Consider the following 22,198-nt stretch of genomic DNA (forward strand, 5'->3'; position numbering starts at 1 on the left):
GATTCCATCCAATTTGGAGTCACTTACACAGTCATGGCAAATGGCTTTTCAGTGTGGTGTTGACATGGTTGTGGCCAGTGTACCTGCTGATCAATTGAAGGAAATAGGTCTATGTCAAAATGATCAACAGAGGGTGTTTATCTTGACTCATTGGCATATTGCTTTGTACATGTGTGTATAGTTTCCATCTGTAGAGAGGAGATAACAGTTGTGGTCTTGCTTACCGAGGGCCCTAGTGATGGATGTACAAGGAAAATATTTGTACAAGGATGTACAAGGAAAATATTAAGAGCACAGTTGCCCTCCTTTGAAATAAAACCATATTCCAGTAATAAAGTGTTTTCTCCATAAGAGCCCAAGTTTCAGCAACATGTTTGTCTTGGCTTTTGAAGATGAACACACCTTGAGTGTTATGATCATCATGGTATCTGTACACTCTTATAACACACTGAAAACATCTTAACAAATTAAATCATCAACTACTGAGTCATAAATATCACTGACAACCAAAAAACATTTGTAAGTTAGAAGAAATTTATAAAAAATCAAATTTAGCAAACTTGGGAATTGTTCAGTGGGAAAAAAGCATACAGACCAAGTGCTATATTAATGCATGACCCAACTGTGTTCTGTGCATCATAAATTGCAAGTATAATCATGAGCCAGACACTGAGCTTTCACAAACAAAATTGTTTTGCATTCAGTAGGTAACAAGGCAAAAATTCAGAAATATAGGATAGCTATCTAGATTTCCTCCCAGGACTTTGAACATGAGAATAAAATGAAAATTTGACACTAACTAAAAGAAACTACTAAAGGGAAAACATGCCTTCATATGCACATATGTACATACACACATATATATACACATACACACAGAAAAAGGAAGCTGGTGAAGCTGATGAGAAATCTTATATTCCACAGTTCTTGTCATAGCGAGCAAATGTGTACCTGTGTATGAGTGCTGATAAAACACTCAAACTGGCGTCATCACTGGGTCTCTTAGAGGCCCACAACATAGGAAGAATTTCTGGAGAAAGATAAGCCTTTCTAAACAGCTCACAATGAAAAAGTAGGAACACACTTCACACCAAAACCACACAAGTTTACTGTTTCACAACATCTTCTTTACTCCATTTGTTTCCCGAGTGGACGTGGTTACTCTCTGTCCCTCTACAACTCTCCTATCTAGTTCCTGTTGTGAGAACCACAATTCTCGTAATGCTGGTTTTTGCACTCTGCCCATCCTTTTGCTTTTTTTTTAAATCTGGAAAATAAAAATTCTTTTGGAGGTTGTGAGGGTGAACACCCACAACACTATTTTTTTAAAAAAAAAAGAGACTGATTCAGACTATAGAGTCCTAACAGGATGTCATCGCTTTTTAGTGCCACTGTTACCACTAGAAGATTTGTTGAAGCTTCTGCTCATCTGGGGGAAATGGACAGTTGGGGTTCTTTCTGTTGGGCCATATAACCCCAAATTTCTGGCTGCGGTTGATTTCCGAAGTGGCTTGACGCTAGGGAAGGGGCTAAAGACATGTGCTTTTGTACAGCTGGCTTGGGGAGGCTTGACAGGGATCCGAGGCTCGGGTCCATACTGGTGGCAGGTCTGGCTAGCCCTGGGTTCCATTTCAGCAGTGCTCTTTTCATTAAGCTCCAAGGTTTCTAGCTTCAGCTGGACCTCTGCCACATTTGCATTGGCATCTCTAAATACAGGCTCAGGAGACTGCCCATCAATTGTCCTATTCGTGCTGTCTTCAGAGCTGCCCCCATTTCCTCCAGCCTTCCCTGCAGCAGTGGAGGGTATTTCCTCTGCTGCCCCCAGATTGGTAGTCTTGCAGCCTTCATTCTGCTCTTCAATCAGTCCAATGGTGTCCCCACAACCCAGCTGGCTCTTGGTCCTGGTTATGTTCTTTCTGTGAACACGAATGTGAGTACGCCAAGGAGAGTTGAGCTTGGTCTTAAGGTCTTCATGAGGAACAGGAGACAGTTTGCCTCCTGTGTGACCAGGAATATGGATGACCGCATTTTTGGTCGCTCTGTTACTTGTTTTCAGTTTCTTTCCCAAAAGAAGGTGGTTTATTACTGGAGAATGATTTACCTGAGACGGGAGGAGACTGGTCACTAACCCTTTATCTGAAAGAAATGTTAAAAGTGAATGTGAAATGTGCTAAAAACACAGGAAAACATCTTCATCTCAGAGGGGAGAGTTATCCACACCAAAGAGACATTGTGTGAGAGTCCATACATCCCTCTACTAAAAGTAAAAGAATATGACTGAAAACAAAATCATTAGGCTATTCAACTAGAACCAACCCAATAACTAGCAGCTTTATTAAAAGATAAATTCCATACACGCCATGGATCTGATGCTCTCCTATCCATTGCTCATGTAAACCGTAAAGTTGTGAATATGGCACAATTCCCAATAGGAAGCATCTGGTGGTGAATGGGGGTGGACAGGAGGAGAGGTACTTACTGCAATAGCCACAACTCTCTTTAATATGGCAATGACAAAAATCCTAATGGGGTAATGGAAGCCGAAGGGATTAAGAATATCCATTTCTGGGTTAGTTTAAATACAAGTTGTATCAACTGCTTCCATGAAATTTTTGTTTCTAAATGTGATGCAAAGAAGAAAATGCAGAATCCATTTCTTTTCTACTTAGTATCAAAATACCTTGAAGCAAACCAGTTTTCTATAAAAGAAGACTAGATGATTTTAAGTTCTCTTCCATCTCTAAATCCATGGAGGTACTTAATTCTCTAGGATAAAGAACAAGCACCAATAAGCTACTTCTTAACTAGCAGAAATATCCCAGAAATCTAAGTACCCTGTTTTTTACTTGCTGATGATTTAAAATTGAATTTAAGCTTTCATGTTGTTTCTCATCATTCTTCTACCTTAAGCCAAAAAATTTCAATTTCTGTTCAAAATCAGTCACAGTCTCTAATATGCTTAAGTGCATGTCTTGGTTTAGTTTGGAGAAAATATAATTTCCAGTAGGCAATTTGAGCAGAATCATTCCAACAGCTAACAGCTTTTATTATGCCTTCAACCTTGTGGTGATTGGATTATTAAAAATCAAAAGAACATTCCAATCCTTGGAAAAGAGTGTCACAAAATTGCACCAGAAACAAGTCACCCTTTATAAATCTATCATAAATAGAACACATATCTTTGAATGTTTTTTCCAGTAGTGGTGATGATTTTATGCTGAACTATCCACTCATTCTCACCCAGTTCCCAGAGTAGTAGGATGGGAAAAAGACAAACTGAGGTCATGGACATAGACTTTGACATCCATAAGACATGCTCTAATCATGAGAGCTTACTGGACTCCACAGTATTTTATTTTCTCAATGTCAGGGTACATCTTTTTAAAGGGTTCAAGTTTGATGGAAAGTTTAATAGTGAGTTTGTTACATAAATGACTTGTATGTGATTTCATCTACTACTGCTGATTTCCATATTTGATTTTCAGGTGTAATACACCTAAAAAGTAAAGGACAAAAATAATCTCAAGTCCAAGGATGGAATAGATTTACACTTATCAGAATCAATAGCAAACCCATCTCCATAAGCCTGGTGATCAAAAGCATGTTTAAATACCATTAGTTGAGTGGTCCTTGGAATTTATCAAGACTCCAAGATCTTTTCCTTCTTTAGAGCCTGATAAAACAAAGTAAAAGTGATGTACTCAGCATGGGTGTTTCCACAAGACTACAGCAACTGTACTGTTATTAGCTAGATGACCAAGGGCTCTTCACTTCACATATTCACAGTATTCACCATGGAAAACTGATTCAAACAAAACTTCACATTACCTGCCCTGATATACACCTGGTGAACCTGCTGCTGCTGCTTCTTTTTAATTCGGGAATATTGTCGCTTCAGGGCATTGATGTCTGTCGTCATGCGCTCCATCATCATGCTGTTAAAGGCGGCATGGTACTCACTTCGACAGGAATCGATTGCTCCTGGGCTTAGCTCGGCAATGTTATTAGAGCCCAGACTCTGTTCTTCATTTGTATCTATAACCAGAAGAAAACAAAAAGAGAGAAAAAGGAAAAATAATTAATGTGGGGAGGAGACTACAGCCTGGAGATCATTAGGAATAAAATGTGTTATGATCCTTAGAAAGGGAAGAGGAAGGGAAGAAGGAGAAGGAAGAAGGAGGAGGAGGAAAAAAAGGAGAAGGTTTTTTTTAAAGGAAAAACAAAATGTCAAATGCTGCAGAGGATAAATTAGGACACTAATGCACTGTTGGTAAATCTATAAAGCTACGAAATTATGGAACTATGCCTAAAGGGCTATTGAACTCTGCATACTCTTTGACTAAGCAATACAATTATTAGGTCTATATCCCAAAGAGATTTTTTTAAAGAAGAAAAAGACCTACATATTCAAAAATATTTTAACAACTCTTTACTGGTGGCAAAGAATTAGAAATTCAAGGGATGTAATCAATTGGGGAATGACTGAACAAGTTGTTACATATGATTGTGATAAAATACTAATTGTGCTATAAGAAATGACAAGAAGGATGCTTTCAGAAAAACCTGGAAAGATTTATGTGAACTGAAACAAAGTGAAGTGAGAGAACAAGTAGAACATTGTATGTTGTGGGCCACAACTCTGAATTTGAAACAAGGATTCTTACAAGGTGCTAACTCAATAGAATTAATAACGACAGTGGTTATTTAGCATGGTGCTTAATAAGTTCTCTAGTTCAGTACATGTACTTAGTACTTATTATAGTTCCACAAGATTCACACCTATAATAAGAGAGCATATAAGCTCGGACAAACTTAGGGAGAGACGGAACTAGGGAAGACAGAGACCATGGTGGTGGTCCTCCTGCCTCCCCCACAGAAAAAAGACACATTCTGGAGGACCTCAAGAAATCTGACCCCTGCCCCAAGCAAAGAGATAATAAAGGATTTGGACTTTAACCCCTGGCTAACTCTTCTGATGATTACTGAACTGAAACAAAGGCTGCTCTCAGAGACCCCAAGGAAATCAAACCAAGGAGAACATTACAATTGTACATAGTAACAGCAATATTTTGCACTAAATATCTTTGAGTGTTTTATCTATTCTCAGTAATACAATGATCCAAGAAAATTCTGAAGGACTTACAATGTAAAATGCTATCCATCTTCAGAAAAAAGAAATGATGGAGTCTGCAAGTATACTTTTATTTCTTTATTTTTCTTTTATTTTCTGTCTTTGTTTTCTCTCACAATATGACTAACAGAGATATGTGTTTTTTGTGGTTACACATCTGTAATCTATATCAGATTACTTTCCTTTTCAATTAAGAGAGGAGGAAAGGAAGGGAAAGAATTTGGAAATCAAAAAAAATTTTTTTTAATAATTGTTAATTGTTTTTACATGTAATTGAGGTTTATACTCTTTGACCCAGCAATACTACTTGGTCTGTTTCCAAAAATGATAAGGGAAAAAGAAAAAGAATTCAATGTTCTAAAATGTTTTAAGCAAAGAATTGGAAATTGCAGGGATGTGCATCAATTGGAGAATAGCTAAAAAATGTTATGAATGTGATGAATACCACTCTGCTATAAAAAATGATGAGCTCAATGATTTTAGAAAAACACAGAAAGACTTGCATAAAATAATGAAGAGCAAAATGAGCAGAACCAAGAACATCGTATATGATAATAATAATATTGTTTTTAAGAACAACTTTGAACAAATAAGTTATTTTGGCTATTATAAAGGCCATATGAAGAAAGAAGCTAACTGCATCTTGAGAAAGAACTGATAAATATATGTATAGAATAATTATATGTACATATGCCTATTTATATCTAATGGTAACAATCTCTAGGGCAAGGGAGGAGGGCAAGAAGAAGAAAAAGAAAAAAAATTTACATGATAATATCTTTTGTAGATTTGAAAGTAATAGAAAGTTGTACATAGTAGCTTTGAAGTTTTATGAGCAATCATGTTTTTTATTGTACTATGTCATGGTAATGCTTGTTTTATTCCACATTTTTTTTAAGTTTAGTAAAGGTGGAGAGAAAGATGAAATGATTCCTAGGTAGATTAGAAGCAGAAATATGTGCTAGAGCTAAATGGCACAGGAACTGCTTATTATATTTTTCAGTGGGAGCATTTGAAAATCAGAAATTAACAAATGCTACAAATCAGGCCTGATACATTACTTTATTAATTATCGAGACTTAAGAAAATAATGGAAAAAATATAAATAATACTGATTAAATTTAAAAGTTGGTGTATGTCCTTTTTTTCTCTTGGAGAGCCAATCATTATACTCTTACCAACCTACCCCTAATAGGAGGGTTAAAGAAAAACTTCCCTTTTTTAGATTAAGGAGATTTAAACAAATTCAGAAGTTAAAGTGTTGGACTCAAAGTCAGGAGGACTGAGTTCAAATTCTACTTCAGACACTTAGAAACTATATAACCCTAGACAAGAAGTCATTTAATTTTTCTAAGAGGACAGATACAAATAAGTGTTGATGGTAGAAAGAAGAATCATTTGCAAAAGTCACTGTGGAGAATGGTTATTGTAAATCAGACCATTTTGAAAGTAACAGGTTGAATTCATTATATATCTTTTTAATAAAGCAAGTTAAATGTAATCAATCTATGTTTACACATAAAATCTTTTTCTGTTCTACTTTTTTGTGTTTAAGAAAAAAATAATTTTAAAAAGTCTTAAAAACACCTCAAAGAATGAGATAGGATCAAAGAATAGCAGGATAGAAATATCACTGAGCAGCAAAGAGGGCCCAGCTGGGGTTATGTATTTTTATGCATTTTTAATCAGTTCACTTTCATTATTTTCTCTAATTATGCTCAGAAACCCTGAGAAATGTCCTTCATCTTTACTCAGCATCTTCCTTGTTCTAGAGTATGCTATATCTGATCTCTGAAGATGACAAACTTCTCTGAACAGAGATTCCCAGGAATAAACCTCCTATCAAGAGACCTATGGGAGAATGCCAGGTTCCTCACTCTTGCCCTTCTAAGCTGTACCTGGAGTGTACTCCTCCATTCTCCCCTCATGATCTTTCCACTGTTTGAATGAGGATGTGTCAGCTCCATTTCTTTTGAATGATACTTTTATAGGACTGGCCAGCTGCAGCCCTGGGCAAAAGAGCTGAGACAAGCAGCCCCCACCTCACCTACAATCCTCAGGAGGCTCCAACATGTTCCACACCACTTGTGTTCTTTTTCAATCTTTGCACTTCAGTGAGTTTCCCTCCTTTCATACTATATAGACAGAATACTAGAATTGCTGCTAAGAGCAACCTGATTTCACAAAGAATAAGTCCAACTCAGGCTAACCTCATTTCCTTGTCTACTGTAATTATTTGATTGTTATACTGGGTAAATGGCAAAGATAGTATCTGGACTTCTGCAAAGTACATGTCAAAGTCTTCTATGATGTCCTTATAGATAAGATGGAGAAATGCGGGTCCTAGTGGTGATGGATGAATTTTCAGTGCTTTAGACAACAAAATATCCAAGAGAGTTTAAACTATCCCCTGAGTTTGCTTTGTTAATGTGCCTTTCCCCCACCAGCTACTTATCTACAAAAGAGAACAGAAGAGCCTTTGTGTAGCTCTAAAACATTTTAGTTGTTACTGAGCAAATAACCATCACCTGGTTTACAGTTGAGTCTATAGTTGAGGAATTAAAATTGGGCAGTGTATGGCATGCTAACCATAAGAAATAGTAGGGTTTCCCACAGAGATTTCCAAGCACAGTATTGCTGGCCATAGAAAGTAGAGTGAACGAAAAAAATTAAGCTCAAGAATATTATATAACTGCAAGAATTAGAGCTTGGTATCTCATACTTGTAACAGTTTTATTTTTCTGGATTTCTTAATGAGAAGAGGAGGAAGTGAGAAAGTGAAAATATAGACCTAAAAATAAAATTGAATCTAAATAATGAATAAAAAAATAAAGAGTCTGGTATCTGTGGCTGAGAATCTCTACTTGGGGAGCCAAGACTGAGGGAACCAGACAGGATAATATAAAAGGAAGTTTTGGCTGGTTCCAGGGAAAGGTTTCAGCGTTTTCCCAAACTAATAGCATAGCATTGTTTTTTATTCCCTAAAGGAAGAAATAGTGGAGAATTTCAGCTGAGCCAGAAGTTTGAGGCAGCATCCTTTGATTCGGCACCCAACCAGCGACTGATGGATATGTGTCCAACAGGACGACAACCAATGGAGCCATGTCTGAGTAGCACTGAACAAACTATGAAACCACCAGGGGGCAGTACAATGTCACTACTATACCACATGTTCCTGCATATGTCCATTTTTCCTACTATGTATTTGTGGGGAAATATATCCAGATTATGGGAGAATTTATTGGTGGAAGCTTTTTTTTAATCGTGCGAATTTATTAAATTTGTTTGCTTTAAACTATTCATGGTACTCTGGCTGATCATTTATACTTAATACTTAAGCATAGACTTATGAACTATGGTTTTATGATATGAAAATCCATAAATTATCTTGAACCTGGGGGAACCATTTCTATCTCCCCCTGGAGATCCATGAGTCTTACTTCTGTTAAACTGGGGGCAGGTAATTTCAAAAGAATAAATGTAAGCTATCAAAAATAATATGAAATAATGTTCCAAATAACTGATCATAAGATAAATGTAAATTGAAGTAATTGAGGTTTCACTTAACTATACTAATCCATAGGCTCAGCCAACATAAGGACATATAAAAATGCTAAGCATAGAGGAATACAAATAAACTGATGACAGGACTGTGAACTGGTGCAATCATTCTGTAAAACAATGTGGGATTATGATAATAAATCTCTAAATTATTCACAATCTTAGGCCCAAAAAATACTGCTATTAGAAATATACCCCAAGGGGCACATGGACATTGGGAAATGTTTCATATATACAAACATATAAATATAAGAGTGTATGTATGTATGTGTGTGTTGCATACAGTGTGAACCAAAAATCTTAGTGCAGTTTTAAGTTGCACTAAGATTTTAGGGAGATCATATACTGCACAAACACCTGTGTGTGTGTGTGTGTGTGTGTGTGTGTGTATACATATAGAGAGCTAATATTTGTGTGTCTATATCTGGGATGGGACAAAGAACTGGAAAATAGGTCCTCTTAAATTAATGAATGAATAAATTGAAGTGTATGAACATAATGATACTGTACTGTAAGAAATAATGAATACAAAGAATTCATAGAAACTTGGGGAAATATGTATGAATTGATGTAGGATAGAGGATGCAAAAAAACCATATTTTACACAATGATCTATTCATTGCAGAAATCACTCATGACTTCAGAAGATTGATGGGGAAGTTTACCTCTTGCTTCTCAGCATACATTTTTAGACATGGCCAATTTTAATTATTTTTACTTGTTAAAGAAAGGGTTGTATTGGGGAATGGGATGATGGAAATGAGAGAGATACAGAGAAAATAATACCAGAAAAACACTTCACAAGGAAAACATAGTGATAATTGATAAGTTGATAAAATGTATAGTGATAATTGGATATTATAAAGCATATCATACTCGATAATTAGTTTAATAGCAATTAAATTAAAAATCATGGCAGAGGGCCACTTGTTAATTTCACCCTGTCTCAAATGTGCTCAATGTTCATTACATCACTGGAAAACAAAAACAAAAAAGGAGAGGGCTGAGCAAGATGACCTATAAGCTCCATTTCAGTTCTAAATCTATGGTTATCCATGGATCTCTGATCTTAATGAAACTGTAACTCTCTGGAGGAAGGTCTCTAAAGGAATGTCTTGTCCTTGGAGCTATATGAATAAATATTTTTTTCAGTGACTTAAAAGAAACCTAAATGATAGCTAAAAGCCATTCCAATTCTAAACCCAAGGATTTTGTTGGAGGTACCAGGATTATGAATAGAAGGAGTAAAGAGAAAAGAGGAAATAGAAATAGCAAATGCAGACAACTTTGTAAGGAATTTGGCTAAAAATGGGCAGAGAGGTTTAAGGTAATAATTTGAGGAGATGATAGGGTCCAGTGAAGGTTTTTTAAAGATAGGAACATTCAGGCATTTTTGAGGGTAAGAAGGAAGGAACTAGGTGAGATAGAGAGGTTGAAAATTGAGAAAGAGGATGATTGAAGATAAAATATGTAGTAAAAGACAGAGGAAGTAAGATCCAGCTCTTTTGCAGAAGTTTTGGCTTTGACAAGGAGAAGGGTCACCTCTTCATCAAAAACTGAGTAAATATCAGTAATCAGTAATAAATAAGTAATATAATAATTAAATGAATAAAATCAGTAATAGATGATGTCCTCTATATGAAAGGGGGTGAAAGAGAAAGACCAGCAAAGGTGATGGAAAAGCAAAAAGAAATACAGCCATGTCGTTACCCACAACTGCTCCACAAAGATCTTGAAAATGCTTCAGACCAAGTCTTAATCAAGAAATCAAAAATAAAATCATTGGGGATCATTTTTTCAGCCCATATATCTAGAGAAACAGACAGAGAGGACTGTGGACAATGGAGATAGACTCTCTGAGCTTTCTAACACAGGAATCAAACAAGAGTTGGTCTCCTTGATTTAGTGAACAAGGGCAAGAAGGGGCCACAAATTTGGTACAGATTAGCCTGACTTTGTACAAAGATAAAACCCTGGCAGCTCTACCTAGGGCTAGGTTGGAGATTCCATGCAGATTGAGGAGGGGACCTGCACCTAGGAAAGTGAGGTAAGAGGTACAAATGAAGAAACTGAAAAGGGGGCATTAAATGACTTTCCCAGTTCCACACAGATAAGAAGAACTTGAAATAAGATTTGAACTCAAGATTTCTGATTCCAAATTCAGCCTTCTATCCACTACACCACCTAGCTACTTTTTATCTTCTTTCTGACCCACTTTGAAAATGAATACTATCTCAGAAATTGATCAATTGTTCTGTCGCTGAAAAAAAGAAACACAGTCTAAGTTTTCCAAGGTTTTTCATGCTTGTCATAAGAAACTAAGTCTCCTTTCTGAGTTTCCTATTATACTTCCTTTTTTTTTTTGTTCTATGCTGGCCTGATAAAAAGAGGCAAAATTATAATTTTTTATTTACAGAATTACAAAAAATTCAAGATACTCTCTGTTCCAGTCAAACTGACCTGGCCAGCTGCTTCTAGCACATAACACTCCTCCTGGCTCAATGTCTTCGTACAAGTGGTCCCCTTAGTTCAGAATATGTTATCTCCTCCTCTCACCTTACTTATAGGAGTTTCTCCTTCCTTCATAGCTCAGCTATAACTTTTACTAATCCTATTATTAATACTTCTCCCTGCCTCTTAAAATTGTATTGAATTACATTTTCATGTGCTTTTTATTTATTTATTTGCATGTAGGTTTTTAACCCACCACTACCATTCCCTTATAGAAAGCAAACTCCTTGAAAGTAGGACCAGATCCTTTGTAATCTTTCAGGACTTCTAAAATTTTTCCACTTGTGGCCCCTTTTGACCTGAGAAATTTTTATATGGCTCCAGATACATAGGTATATAAAAATATATACAAATCTAATATTTACTGATAGTGAGTCATAATTTTGTGATCCCCCACATTGATCCACAATTTAAGAAGCTTTGCTATATATCTCTTTTGCTTAGCACAGTGTCTTGAAAAGAGTGTTTCCATTAATAAGTATTTATTGATATATGTCTTGCACATAGTGGAGGCTTAATAAAAACTTGAATTGAATTGAATATAGATGCTACTGAGAAATTCTTGAGTGCACAAAGGCCTGAAGCAAGATTCACCCATATTTCAGAGGAAAACCAAATTTGGGCTTATCCTGGGCATTTCATCACAGAAAATTGAGAGAATGAATCTCTGAGGTGAAGAGGAGACAAGAACCTAAAGATACCAGAACATAGAACAAGTATGATGACTCATTATAGCAGGCCTGAGAGAAATGAAGCAGTGGGAGGAAGGGAAAGAAGATGAACAGGATTTGTCCCTCCATTCTCCTGCCTGCCACTGAAATCTTGCTTTTACCAGACCTAATGAAAGATAAGAAGCACTTATAACATGGAGGTGTATGGGGGTAACAGCAGAAAGCAGTAGAGAAAAACAGGGAAGAAAAAGGGGAGGAAAATCATAAATGCTGACTTGTAAAGACAAAAAGTTTCTTTAACCTATGTACAGCTTATCTGCTTGAAGGGCATGGTAGCAGGCTGTTTGTAAATAAGGAATATTGTAACAAACATTTAGGAAGAACCTAATAGACAATTTGTAGCATTACTAGTTAAGTAGCACCATATTGTATAGAGCACTGGGCTTGGAATCAGTCAAACCCCAACTCGATGAGTTCAAATCTAGCCTCAGATACATATGAGGTGAGTGACCCTGAGCAAGTCACTTAACTGTTTACTTCAATTTCCTCATCTGTAAAGTGAACTTGAGAAGGAAGTGGAAAACCACTCCAGTATCTTTGCCAAGAAAACCTCAAATGGAGTCATGAAGAGTCAGACATGACTGAACAACAAATAGATAAGCTGTATAAAGAAGGAAAAATCTGAGTTTCTTGAAGAGGAAAGAATTCTTAAAGTGCTGAACTCCCAGTCATTGAAAGGATTTCAATGAGGGCTAGTTAATCATCCATCAGAGATGGCGTAGAAAAACATATTTTTTCCATTGAGAAAAGGCTCAACTAGATAAGTTCAAATCTCCCTTCTAGCCTCAAGATTCCATGAGGAATAGTTCAGTGGATAGAGCACCAGCACTGAAGTCAGGAGTACCTGAAATCAAATTTGGCCTCAGACACTTAATACTTTCTAGCTGTGTGACTCTGAGCAAGTCAGTTAGCCCAAATAGCTCAGCAAAAATAAATAAATAAGATTCCATGAAACTATTAAATAAATTTTTATTTGGCATTCCTATTATTTACAATGCAAAGAGATAATAAAATATTACATGATTAAAAGCAAAGTATTTCCATTCACTTTTTAAATCTATGCCCAGAATATTTAATATTGATATAAAAATGTGGTAAATGTAATAATGTTGCAAACTGAATATAAATTAATGAATTTTATTTTGATTATAAATTCCTATATTCTCTTTGGAAACTAACAAACTAAATAATAAGCAAATAGGAAATTAATTATGTATACCTATCTAGATCTTAGCTCAGAAGGGATTTCATTTACACCTATCTTCCCCTCTTGTCCAAATCAACCCTATCCCTATCCACTTTTCTACTTTTTTATGTTCCAAGCTTGCAAATTTTAACCCTTTTGTCTGCTACTTCCTACCACATACCCCCTAAATATAAGAAAATGTAATTTTTATCAAATCTTATTATTTTACATTTCATCAAAATAGATAATATCTTCTTTGTGGACATTGGCTCTTACATTATTGGGGACCAAATGAAGATATTTTTAGAAAGCTTTTTTCAGGTAGCAACTAGACCAGCAAAATGGACCAATTATAGGAAACCCACCCATAACAACCAACTCTCGGGAAAAAACTGTACACAGAACATACTTTTGAAGTACATCTAACATTAGCATTTTCTCTATTATTTTCTTAAGTCTAGACAATCAACAAAATAATAAGTTAAGCTGTGATTGGTACCATTTAGCAAGATGCAAATGTTCACACTGAAAATTTAACATAATTGGCTCTCAGTTGTTATTTTGAGCTGTCTTTAATATTGGCTCATTCAATTGACTCAGAACATTATAATAATATAAAACACATTAAAATGAGATTCTGTCTACCTTTAACTTGCTTCTGATACTTTTGTAGTTCTGGGGCCAGAAATCCACTGAAAGGTCCAAGACATCCAACTGCATTGACAATAGCATCCTCCTCATCTAAATCATTTTCTTCATCGCTGTCTCTGTTCCTGCCAAGCCGTCTGGGAGAGATTTTTAAAAAATGTTAAGAGTATGATTGATTTTTTAAAGAACATACTGACATAAAAACATGATAGATATAATAATGTGGCAAACAATGATAAAATTAATGAGCTTTATTTTGATTTTAAAGTCCTATGTTCTCTCTGGAAAGTAATTAAAAAATAAGCAAATAGCAAACTAATTCTATATGCCTACTTAGATCTTGGCTCAGAATGGATTCCATATATATCTGTCTTCCCCTCCTGTCCATCAGAATCCCATTCCTATCCATTTTGCTTGTCATTTATGTCTCAAACTTGCAAATTTTAACCTTCTTTGGTTTTTTGTTGTTTTGTTTTGTTTTTGCTAAGGCAATTAGGGTTAAGTGACTTGCCCAGGGTCACACTGCTAGTAAGTGTTAAATGTCTGAGGCTGCACTTGAACTCAAGTCTTCCTGACTTCAGAACTGGAATTCTATCCACAGTGCCATCCAGAAGCCTCTTAAAGAACATGCTTGTAACTGGTTGCCAATTTCCCCCTACAAATCATGTTTGGAAACAACATCAAACCATCACAATTTGCTCTGAGATTCTCTCTTAAAATTACATGGAAAGTCTACAAAAAAGGAAGGGGGCTTCTGATTCTCTATGGGATGTTATTCCTATAATATTGTCATAAATCGATGTTTCATTAGTAACATTCAATTCAGTTCAACACAGATTTACTAAGTGCTGATAATATGCATATCAGTCACTATAAACACAAAGATAAAAAACTAAGTTCTCCACTTCAATGAAGTGAATTCTAAATTCTAAATGAAGGCAATAGCATCTTCAGTCCTTTAAAAAACACACACTTACCCAGAAACTGAAGTGGGTTTGACTGGGAACGGAGTAATATTGTAGGTGTATTTCTCCCTTAGCTCTGCCAATTGAGGAAAAGGAAACTGGGCCATGGAATAAACAGTCTGAAAAAAGAGAAATGTTAGTTTGGCAATGTTAGCTTTAAGTGGCTGTTCATTGATCCTACAGAGTTGTTGAATATGCTTTGCAAAAAGGGACAGTTCTTCTCATGTGAAGGGTGGTGAGGAAATCTTATATTTTCAGAGGTAAGCAGTCTTTTCATTGTTCTTTTTTGCATGGGTAAGTAGTCATTTTTCTTAGGTACTCAGTCATTTTTCATAGGACAGGCATTTTCATAGATTTAGAGCCAGGAGCTCTGGACTCAATCAGAATTCAAACCTATCTTCTGGACCCCAGTGTTCTTTCCATTACATTATGCTGATGAAAAACACAAAGCCATCAATAGTGCCCAGGCATCCCCACCACATAAAAGGTGGCATTCCCTGCTTTTCTCTAATTTAGTCAAAAGAGAAGAGTGGGGGGTGGGGGGAGAGCGACTAAAAATAGCCATCCAAGATCAGAGTTTTTGGTAAACATTAAATCAGGTGGATGACCTTGTGATTGAATAAATGCAGGGATTTTTTTCCCTATACATATCACCTTTTCCCAAGGTTGTGAATGAGTTTTGAGGGAAGTTGTTAATTGCTCATTTCAGAGAACAAAAAAGTGTGAGAAACAAAAAAAGGTAGAAACCATGAGCTGTTAGTGAAATGTCTAAATATATATTTTAAAAAGTCATTTGTGATTTCCCCCGCCCCAGAGTACTGAATTCAACATCACTGAAAGAAAGAGTTCAAGTGGGAGCTAGATGAGATTGAAAAAATGAAAAAAAAAAGTTGATATCTAGTAAATACAGTCAATGATATATTTTTCCATTGGGATCTATGTACCTATTTCAGCAATGATGATCATTAAAAACAAATATCAAATAAAATAAGGCAAATTCAGAATCCAACTTTCAAAAATCCCTGTATTAACACAAAAGGGTCAAATGAATATTTTCAAAATTAATGAAGTATATTCAATCATTGCTTTTGCCAAAAAGTGTTGATAATTATTTTAGTGGCAACCAAAAGGTTTTTTATATTGTTAATAAATCAAGTTTAACTATTTATTTCATCCTATTTCAGTTTCTAAAAGTTATTTTGTATATCTTTTATGACATACATTAATATAGTAATACAGTAAATGTATGTGAAAACATACACATATATGCATATATATACATATATATATACATACACACACACACACACACACACAATCAAAGAGAGAGAAGAACATGCTCCAGAAATTTTTATTTATATTGATATATTGCACAAAGTTTAGAGATCATTGTTCTAATCAATCTCAACTTTTAATTGTATTTGTTTATTTTTCTTTTCTGAGACAACTACTAATATTTGGTAAATCTATGATGATGCTTCTTCCCTCAGCTTCTCCGGGAATTTATTCAGCAAAGTGACTCAAACATATTAATGCCCAAACTAGCCTTTGAAGCTTCTGCCTAACGATATCAAATATCTCTAAGGCTTCAGAAAATCTACCTAGATTACAAGGAAAACTTTGTAGCAAAACTTAAATCTCCCTCTTCACAATTTTCATCAATTGCTTCTACTTCTGCCCTTTGAGGCCAAAAGGAACAAATCATGGGGGAAAGCTTCCACATCATTTCAAGTACTTTTCAAACCTTTCAAGTACTTTTAAGTACTCTTTGTACAAACCACTTTCAATAAATTCTCATAGTACATGGACTCAAATTCCTTCCCTATTTTGGTTTTCTCCCATTGAATCTGTATCAAAGTCAGCAACCTTCTAATTAGAAGTCAAAAAGGATTTCAAGGAGAAAAAAAGAGTGTTATAATAATTTTACCTTAAATTGTATATTGTTTTATTGTTTAAGAGCATTTCTGCATGTATGTCATTTGACTTTTACAAAGTCCTTGTGATTTCACTGGATACATCTATGCCTGGAGGGTAGAGTAAGTCAATATTATGCTGATCTTTGTCAATAAGAGGGGAAGGAAATAACTAGAAGCTGTAGGGTAGATGGCAAGAATTAGAACACTGAGGGCTAATATGAAGAGAATGCAAGGGATGTGGCCATCAGGGAATTGTGATGCTCTATAATTTATTGCTTTAAATCTAACCAAAAAATTAAACATGGCTACAAAACTGCATCTACCAAGTCCCTTGGCACATGACATAACTTTTCTAAACCCAAAGGACACAAATTCTTTCCAGATAATTCTCCCAATTCCCATGCAGGACAACTCAACCAAAGGCATCTAAAAGACTTGAAAAGAGCCAGCTCTGGGTAGCTTTCCTTTTTAATCAGTCATACCTTTTGGCTTCTTGATCTCTTAAACTTTCAAGTCAGGGTGGAATTAATTGGTTTATCATTTTATTTCACTTAAATGACAAGATGGCCAAAAAATACCACTCATAGGCCATAGATTAAGTATGAAAAGTCTTTGCAAGGCATTTAATGAAAGAAAATTATGCCAGACAGGAAGTCCATTCCAAATGACCAAGGAATTTCCTACAAGTCTCTGAAATACACATAAAAGCATAGAACTGGGGAGTTCCAAAAAGTGGCAAGCCAGGGGAGAGAACAATCCAGATTCTCAACTGATAATCTTGAAGATAAACATACCAGTGGGGCAATGTTATGTAATTATAAATTTATAGAATTACTTCTGATTTCTCAAGGTTATCCACACAATTCTGTGAGAAAAATAAAGCCTTGCTTAGGAACCTGAGACTCAAATTCTTACACTGGAAAATGGGATAAGGATGCTCAGAACTTACATGGGCTACATGAGAAAACAAAGTATAATACAGAAATAGAGCCAAAAATAATCGTAACTAGAATATTTATAGTATTTTGTATTTTTCAAGCAATTCAAATATGTTACCTCATTTTCTCTTTAGAACTATTATCCCCAAGAAAATGAGATACAGAAAAATCTTAAATAGTTTGCCCATGGGCATATCCAGGAGGAGAGGCTGGATCTCTTGCTTCCTAACCCAGTATTTTTCCATTATACCATATGTCTTCTCCAATCCGTGATATGTCATATTATTTACTCTGAACACTCTCATTTCTTTCATGTTTGTTTAAGGCTGAACAGTATCTGTATGATATTTAAATATTCTTTGGTATAGCCCAACAGCCAAAAGGCAGATGGCTTTGGGGGGAAAAAAAAAGAAGAATAAAAATCTGCTAAATGCTTCCCAATTTGTAAAACATTCTCCTCCCTAAAGGAAGTGAGTTCTTTTATATCTTCATTTTAAAAGAAAAAAGGATCAAATCCTGGCATTTTGATGACTGTGTCAATTATTTCTTGTGGATTGGTACTAGATTGTAAATGTAATGTATTCTAGATTTTACCAAAGATCTCAGAGCCAAAGCATTACTGAATCTCAGGATGGGACTATCTCAGAGGCTGCCTCGTCCAATTTAACTCCTGATGCAGAGATTTCCAACAAAGCATCACTGATAAATGCCTAGCCTGTCTCTATTTCAATATTTTGATGAAGGAGAACTCTCTGCGTTGTAAAGCATCCTGTTCTCTTGTTAGACAACTTGTTTCATTTTATTGAACCAAAACCTGCCTCCTGAAATTTTCTTCTATTATTTGGAATTCTGCCCTCTGAGACTAAAGACAAATCCAATTCTATTTTCTCACATTCCAGCCTTTCAGATATCTGAAGCCACAATCTGTGTGCCTAGAAATTCTCTCTCTTCCAGACAAAACATCATCAATTCCCTTGACAACTCCTCATATGAATTTGAGACCCCTTCACATTAGTGCTCTCCTTAAGTTGTTCTGTAGCATGTTAATATCTCTCTAAAATATGGCTCAAAGAATTTTATGTAATATTCCTGGTATGGTTCAAACATCACTTGTACAGAATGACAATTCCCTCCCTGAATTAGAAGATTCTATTTCTATTTGGACTGGTTCTTCGATTTCATTTGTATAGGGTGTTCCCATAAAAGAAATTCTCTCTACCAAAGCAGATCAGCAACTGTTCTGCAATTTAAAGAATTGCTTGGGAGCATAGCTGGGTGGTACAGTGGATAAAGCGCCAATCCTAAAGTCAGAAGAATGCGAGTTCAAACACTGCCTTAGACACTTGACATTAGCTGTATGGCTGTGAGCATGTCACTTAACCCTAATAGCCTCACAAAAAAATTAAAGAATTGTTTGGGACACTGAAAGGCTAAGCAACTTGCCCATTTTAATATATCCACCATGTATCACAGTCTTCTTAACTCTGAGGCTGATTTTGTAGCAATTATACAGGAAAGTGACAAACTCTGCTTACCTCATTTTCCTCATCTGTATAGTGAAAACAGTAATAATAGCACCTGTCAGAGTACCAGCCCTGAAATCAAGAGGACCTGAGTTCAAATCTGCTCTCAGATACTTAACACTTCCTAGCTGTGTGACCCTGGACAAGTCACTTGACTCCAATTGACTCAGCAAAAAAATTAAATAAATAAAATAATAATAATAATAGCACCTGTCTCCCAGGGTTGCTGTAAGGATCAAGTGAGATAATGATTGTAAAGTATTTAGAACAGTGCCTGGCACAAAGGAGGCACTATAAAAATGTCAGCTATTATTATTATTATCATCATGCCATATGGTCACTCACTTATGTCATTCATATACACAAATAATCAGTAACACAAGTATATTCCATCAAATGCAATTAACAAGTTTCACAAAAATACATTATTATCTCCCTAAGATATCTCAGACTCAACACCTCCTAGTAAGTACACAATATTCTTCCCCCACCAAAATTACTCCCATTCCAAGTTTCCCCATTACCATTAAAGGCAAAAACATTCTTATGACCTTCCACAATCTCAGTGTTGTTCTGGACTCCTTCCTCTGCCTCCTGCCACATATCTAAGCAACTGTCCAGTTATCCAGTTGTGTCCATTACCTTCACATTACTTCCACATCCTTCACATCGGATTCCTTCTCTTTACTCACATAGCCACCACATTTGCATAAGTTTTCATCCCTTCTCACTTGGACTATTGCAATCACTCCTTAATTGGTTTTCCTACTTCAAATTTCTCCTGCTCTAATCCATTCTCCCTACACTCACCAAAGTAATTTTCCTAAAGCACAGTCTGATCATGTTACCCTTCCTTAACATCAGTAGGTATAAGTACCAAGTCTATATGCCAAAGAAATTTAAAACAAAAAGGCAAAGGATCTATGTGTACAAAAATATTTATAGCAGTTCTTTTAGTGATGACAAAGAACTGGAAATTAATAGAATGTCATCAATTGGGGAATGACTGAACAAGTTTTTATATATTTGATGCAATGGGAAACTATTGTGCTACAAAAAAATTACAAGCAGAATGCTCTAAGAAAAACCTAGAAAAACTTACATGAACTTATACAAAGTGAAATGAGTGGAACCAAGAGAACATTCATGTAGTCACAGCAATATTGTACAATGATCAACTGTGAATGACTTAGATCTTCTCAGCAATACAATAATTCATGATAATTCTGAAGAATTTATAATGAAAAATGTTATTCATTTTCAGAGAAAGAACTGTTGAAGTCTAAGTATAGATCAAAACATATTTTTCTTTATTTTTCTTGAGTTTTTGTTTGCATTTTTTACAACATGATTAATGTGGAAATATATAATGTTTTTCCTGACTTCACATATATAACAATAAGGTAAGAGGAAGGGTTGAGAGAGAAGGAGAAATTTGGAGCTTAAAAAACTTTTTAAAGAAATGTTAAAAATTATTTTACATGCAATTGAGGAAAAATAAAATAGTAAATATTAATTAGATAGATAGATAGATAGATATAGATGCACAGATTCCAGTGGCTTACTGTTTGCCTCCAGGAGAAAATATAAACTCATTTGTCTGGTACCTACTTGGCTCCAACCTACCTTCCTCCACTCTCCAGTCCAACATAACTGGCAATTCCACTGTTACAGTCATACAATACAACTGGAAAGATCAAGAAACAGTCCCTTTTGGAGATGGTACATGAGCTGCTTGTTAAATAAGGCTAACAACTCTAGAAGATGAATATAAGGAAGGGCTGTGCTCCAGCTATGGAAACAGTCTTTGCAGAGATACACAAGTGGGAGATGAAATACTAATCTGGCAAAATGAAAAAGTTTAAAATGTAGTCACCATATCTCAATCAGTTGTGTATTTCAACTATAACAATTTCTATATAAGCATGCATTTGTATTTTTTGAGAATTTGTTTCTATTTAGGATTCTACTTTTTAAAAAAAGCTCTCTATAAAGCACAAAAGAAAAACATTCACTGAAACAAATCTGCTGTTCTCTCCTCCCCTTCTCAGCTTACTCACCTGCATGAGTTCATTGCTTTCAATTAGATTGTCCTCCAGCATCTCCTGAGTCAGTCTTCCCATTGTACTGTAGAATTCATCAGCTGTTTCACAGCATTCTATCTGTCTGTATTGAAAAAAAAAAAAGCTCTTTCTGAAGTTCTTGTCATGCAGGTAAATAAACATTACCATGAAATACACATCATGTCACTGTTCTCCATGAGAGCCAACAAACTGCAATAATATATGAAATGAACAAAAATACTGGCCTGCAATTTCTCTTGTTCCCTTTTGACGCATTGTAAATTATGAGAACTGACATTTTATGTCAGGTTTGTAAAATGCATTATAAACCCGATCTCATTAGATCTTCACAACAGTCCTGTGAAGTAAGTATATCTAGAAGAATTATTATCCCCACTTTGCAGGTGAGGAAACTGAAGTTTGATGAGCTTGATTGGTTACTAAGAGTCAAAGATGGTATTCAAATCCATGAGAATGTAGGAATTAAAACATAGAAGAGAAAAATGAAAACTCACTGTTCCAATGGCATACATAAGGGATCACAAAAGTCTTTGATGCAGTTATAATTGATACTTAAACTTTCATAGCTTAAAACTGTACAAGACTTTTGGGATCAGTTGTATTTTTGTGGTTGTCTATAACTTGGTAGGGCCTCATTAAAAGTAAAAAAATTTCATTCTCCTCAAAGAAGGCACTAGATTCTAGTGAAGTTTAAAATCTTCTCCTTCTTCCAAAAAGAAGAGAATTCCAAAAATAAGAAGATCTCAAAGGTATTTCTATTTCTAAAAGCTAGATTAATGATTTTAGTAGATCTCTTTAGTAGAAGATAGAATTACTCATGTACCATTATCAGCACATGTATTTTTAGGGGCAATTTTATTGTTTCCCTTAAGTCATCTATATATATTCTTATTCAAACTCCTTATGACCAACAACACATCTTTTCAAGACAGGCAGGGAAAAAAAGTGTGATGAAGAAAATAGACCCTTTGTAGATTTGCCAAGTTTATCCTTCTAGTGAGTTG

At 35.4% G+C, this 22,198-nt stretch overlaps 1 protein-coding gene across 3 annotated transcripts in view; it reads right to left on the bottom strand.

Moving 5' to 3' along the window:
• Window positions 1-1,090: 1,090 nt before the first annotated feature.
• TBC1D30 (TBC1 domain family member 30) overlaps window positions 1,091-22,198 on the bottom strand; it is a 48,953-nt gene continuing 27,845 nt past the window's right edge. For 2 of the 3 annotated variants that reach the window (XM_051963716.1, XM_051963715.1), the window contains exons 8-12: window positions 21,171-21,276; window positions 14,746-14,852; window positions 13,766-13,905; window positions 3,829-4,035; window positions 1,091-2,136 (exon numbers count right to left, since the gene is read on the bottom strand). In XM_051963716.1, the coding sequence (XP_051819676.1) occupies window positions 1,373-2,136; window positions 3,829-4,035; window positions 13,766-13,905; window positions 14,746-14,852; window positions 21,171-21,276 (1,324 nt within the window). In that variant the 3' untranslated portion in view covers window positions 1,091-1,372. Of the gene's footprint in view, window positions 2,137-3,613; window positions 3,674-3,828; window positions 4,036-13,765; window positions 13,906-14,745; window positions 14,853-21,170; window positions 21,277-22,198 lie in introns of all 3 variants that reach the window. The other variant, XM_051963714.1, reaches the window with a different exon arrangement.

This window comes from Antechinus flavipes, chromosome 5 (genome assembly GCF_016432865.1).
Source record: "Antechinus flavipes isolate AdamAnt ecotype Samford, QLD, Australia chromosome 5, AdamAnt_v2, whole genome shotgun sequence".
NCBI lineage: Eukaryota > Metazoa > Chordata > Mammalia > Dasyuromorphia > Dasyuridae > Antechinus > Antechinus flavipes.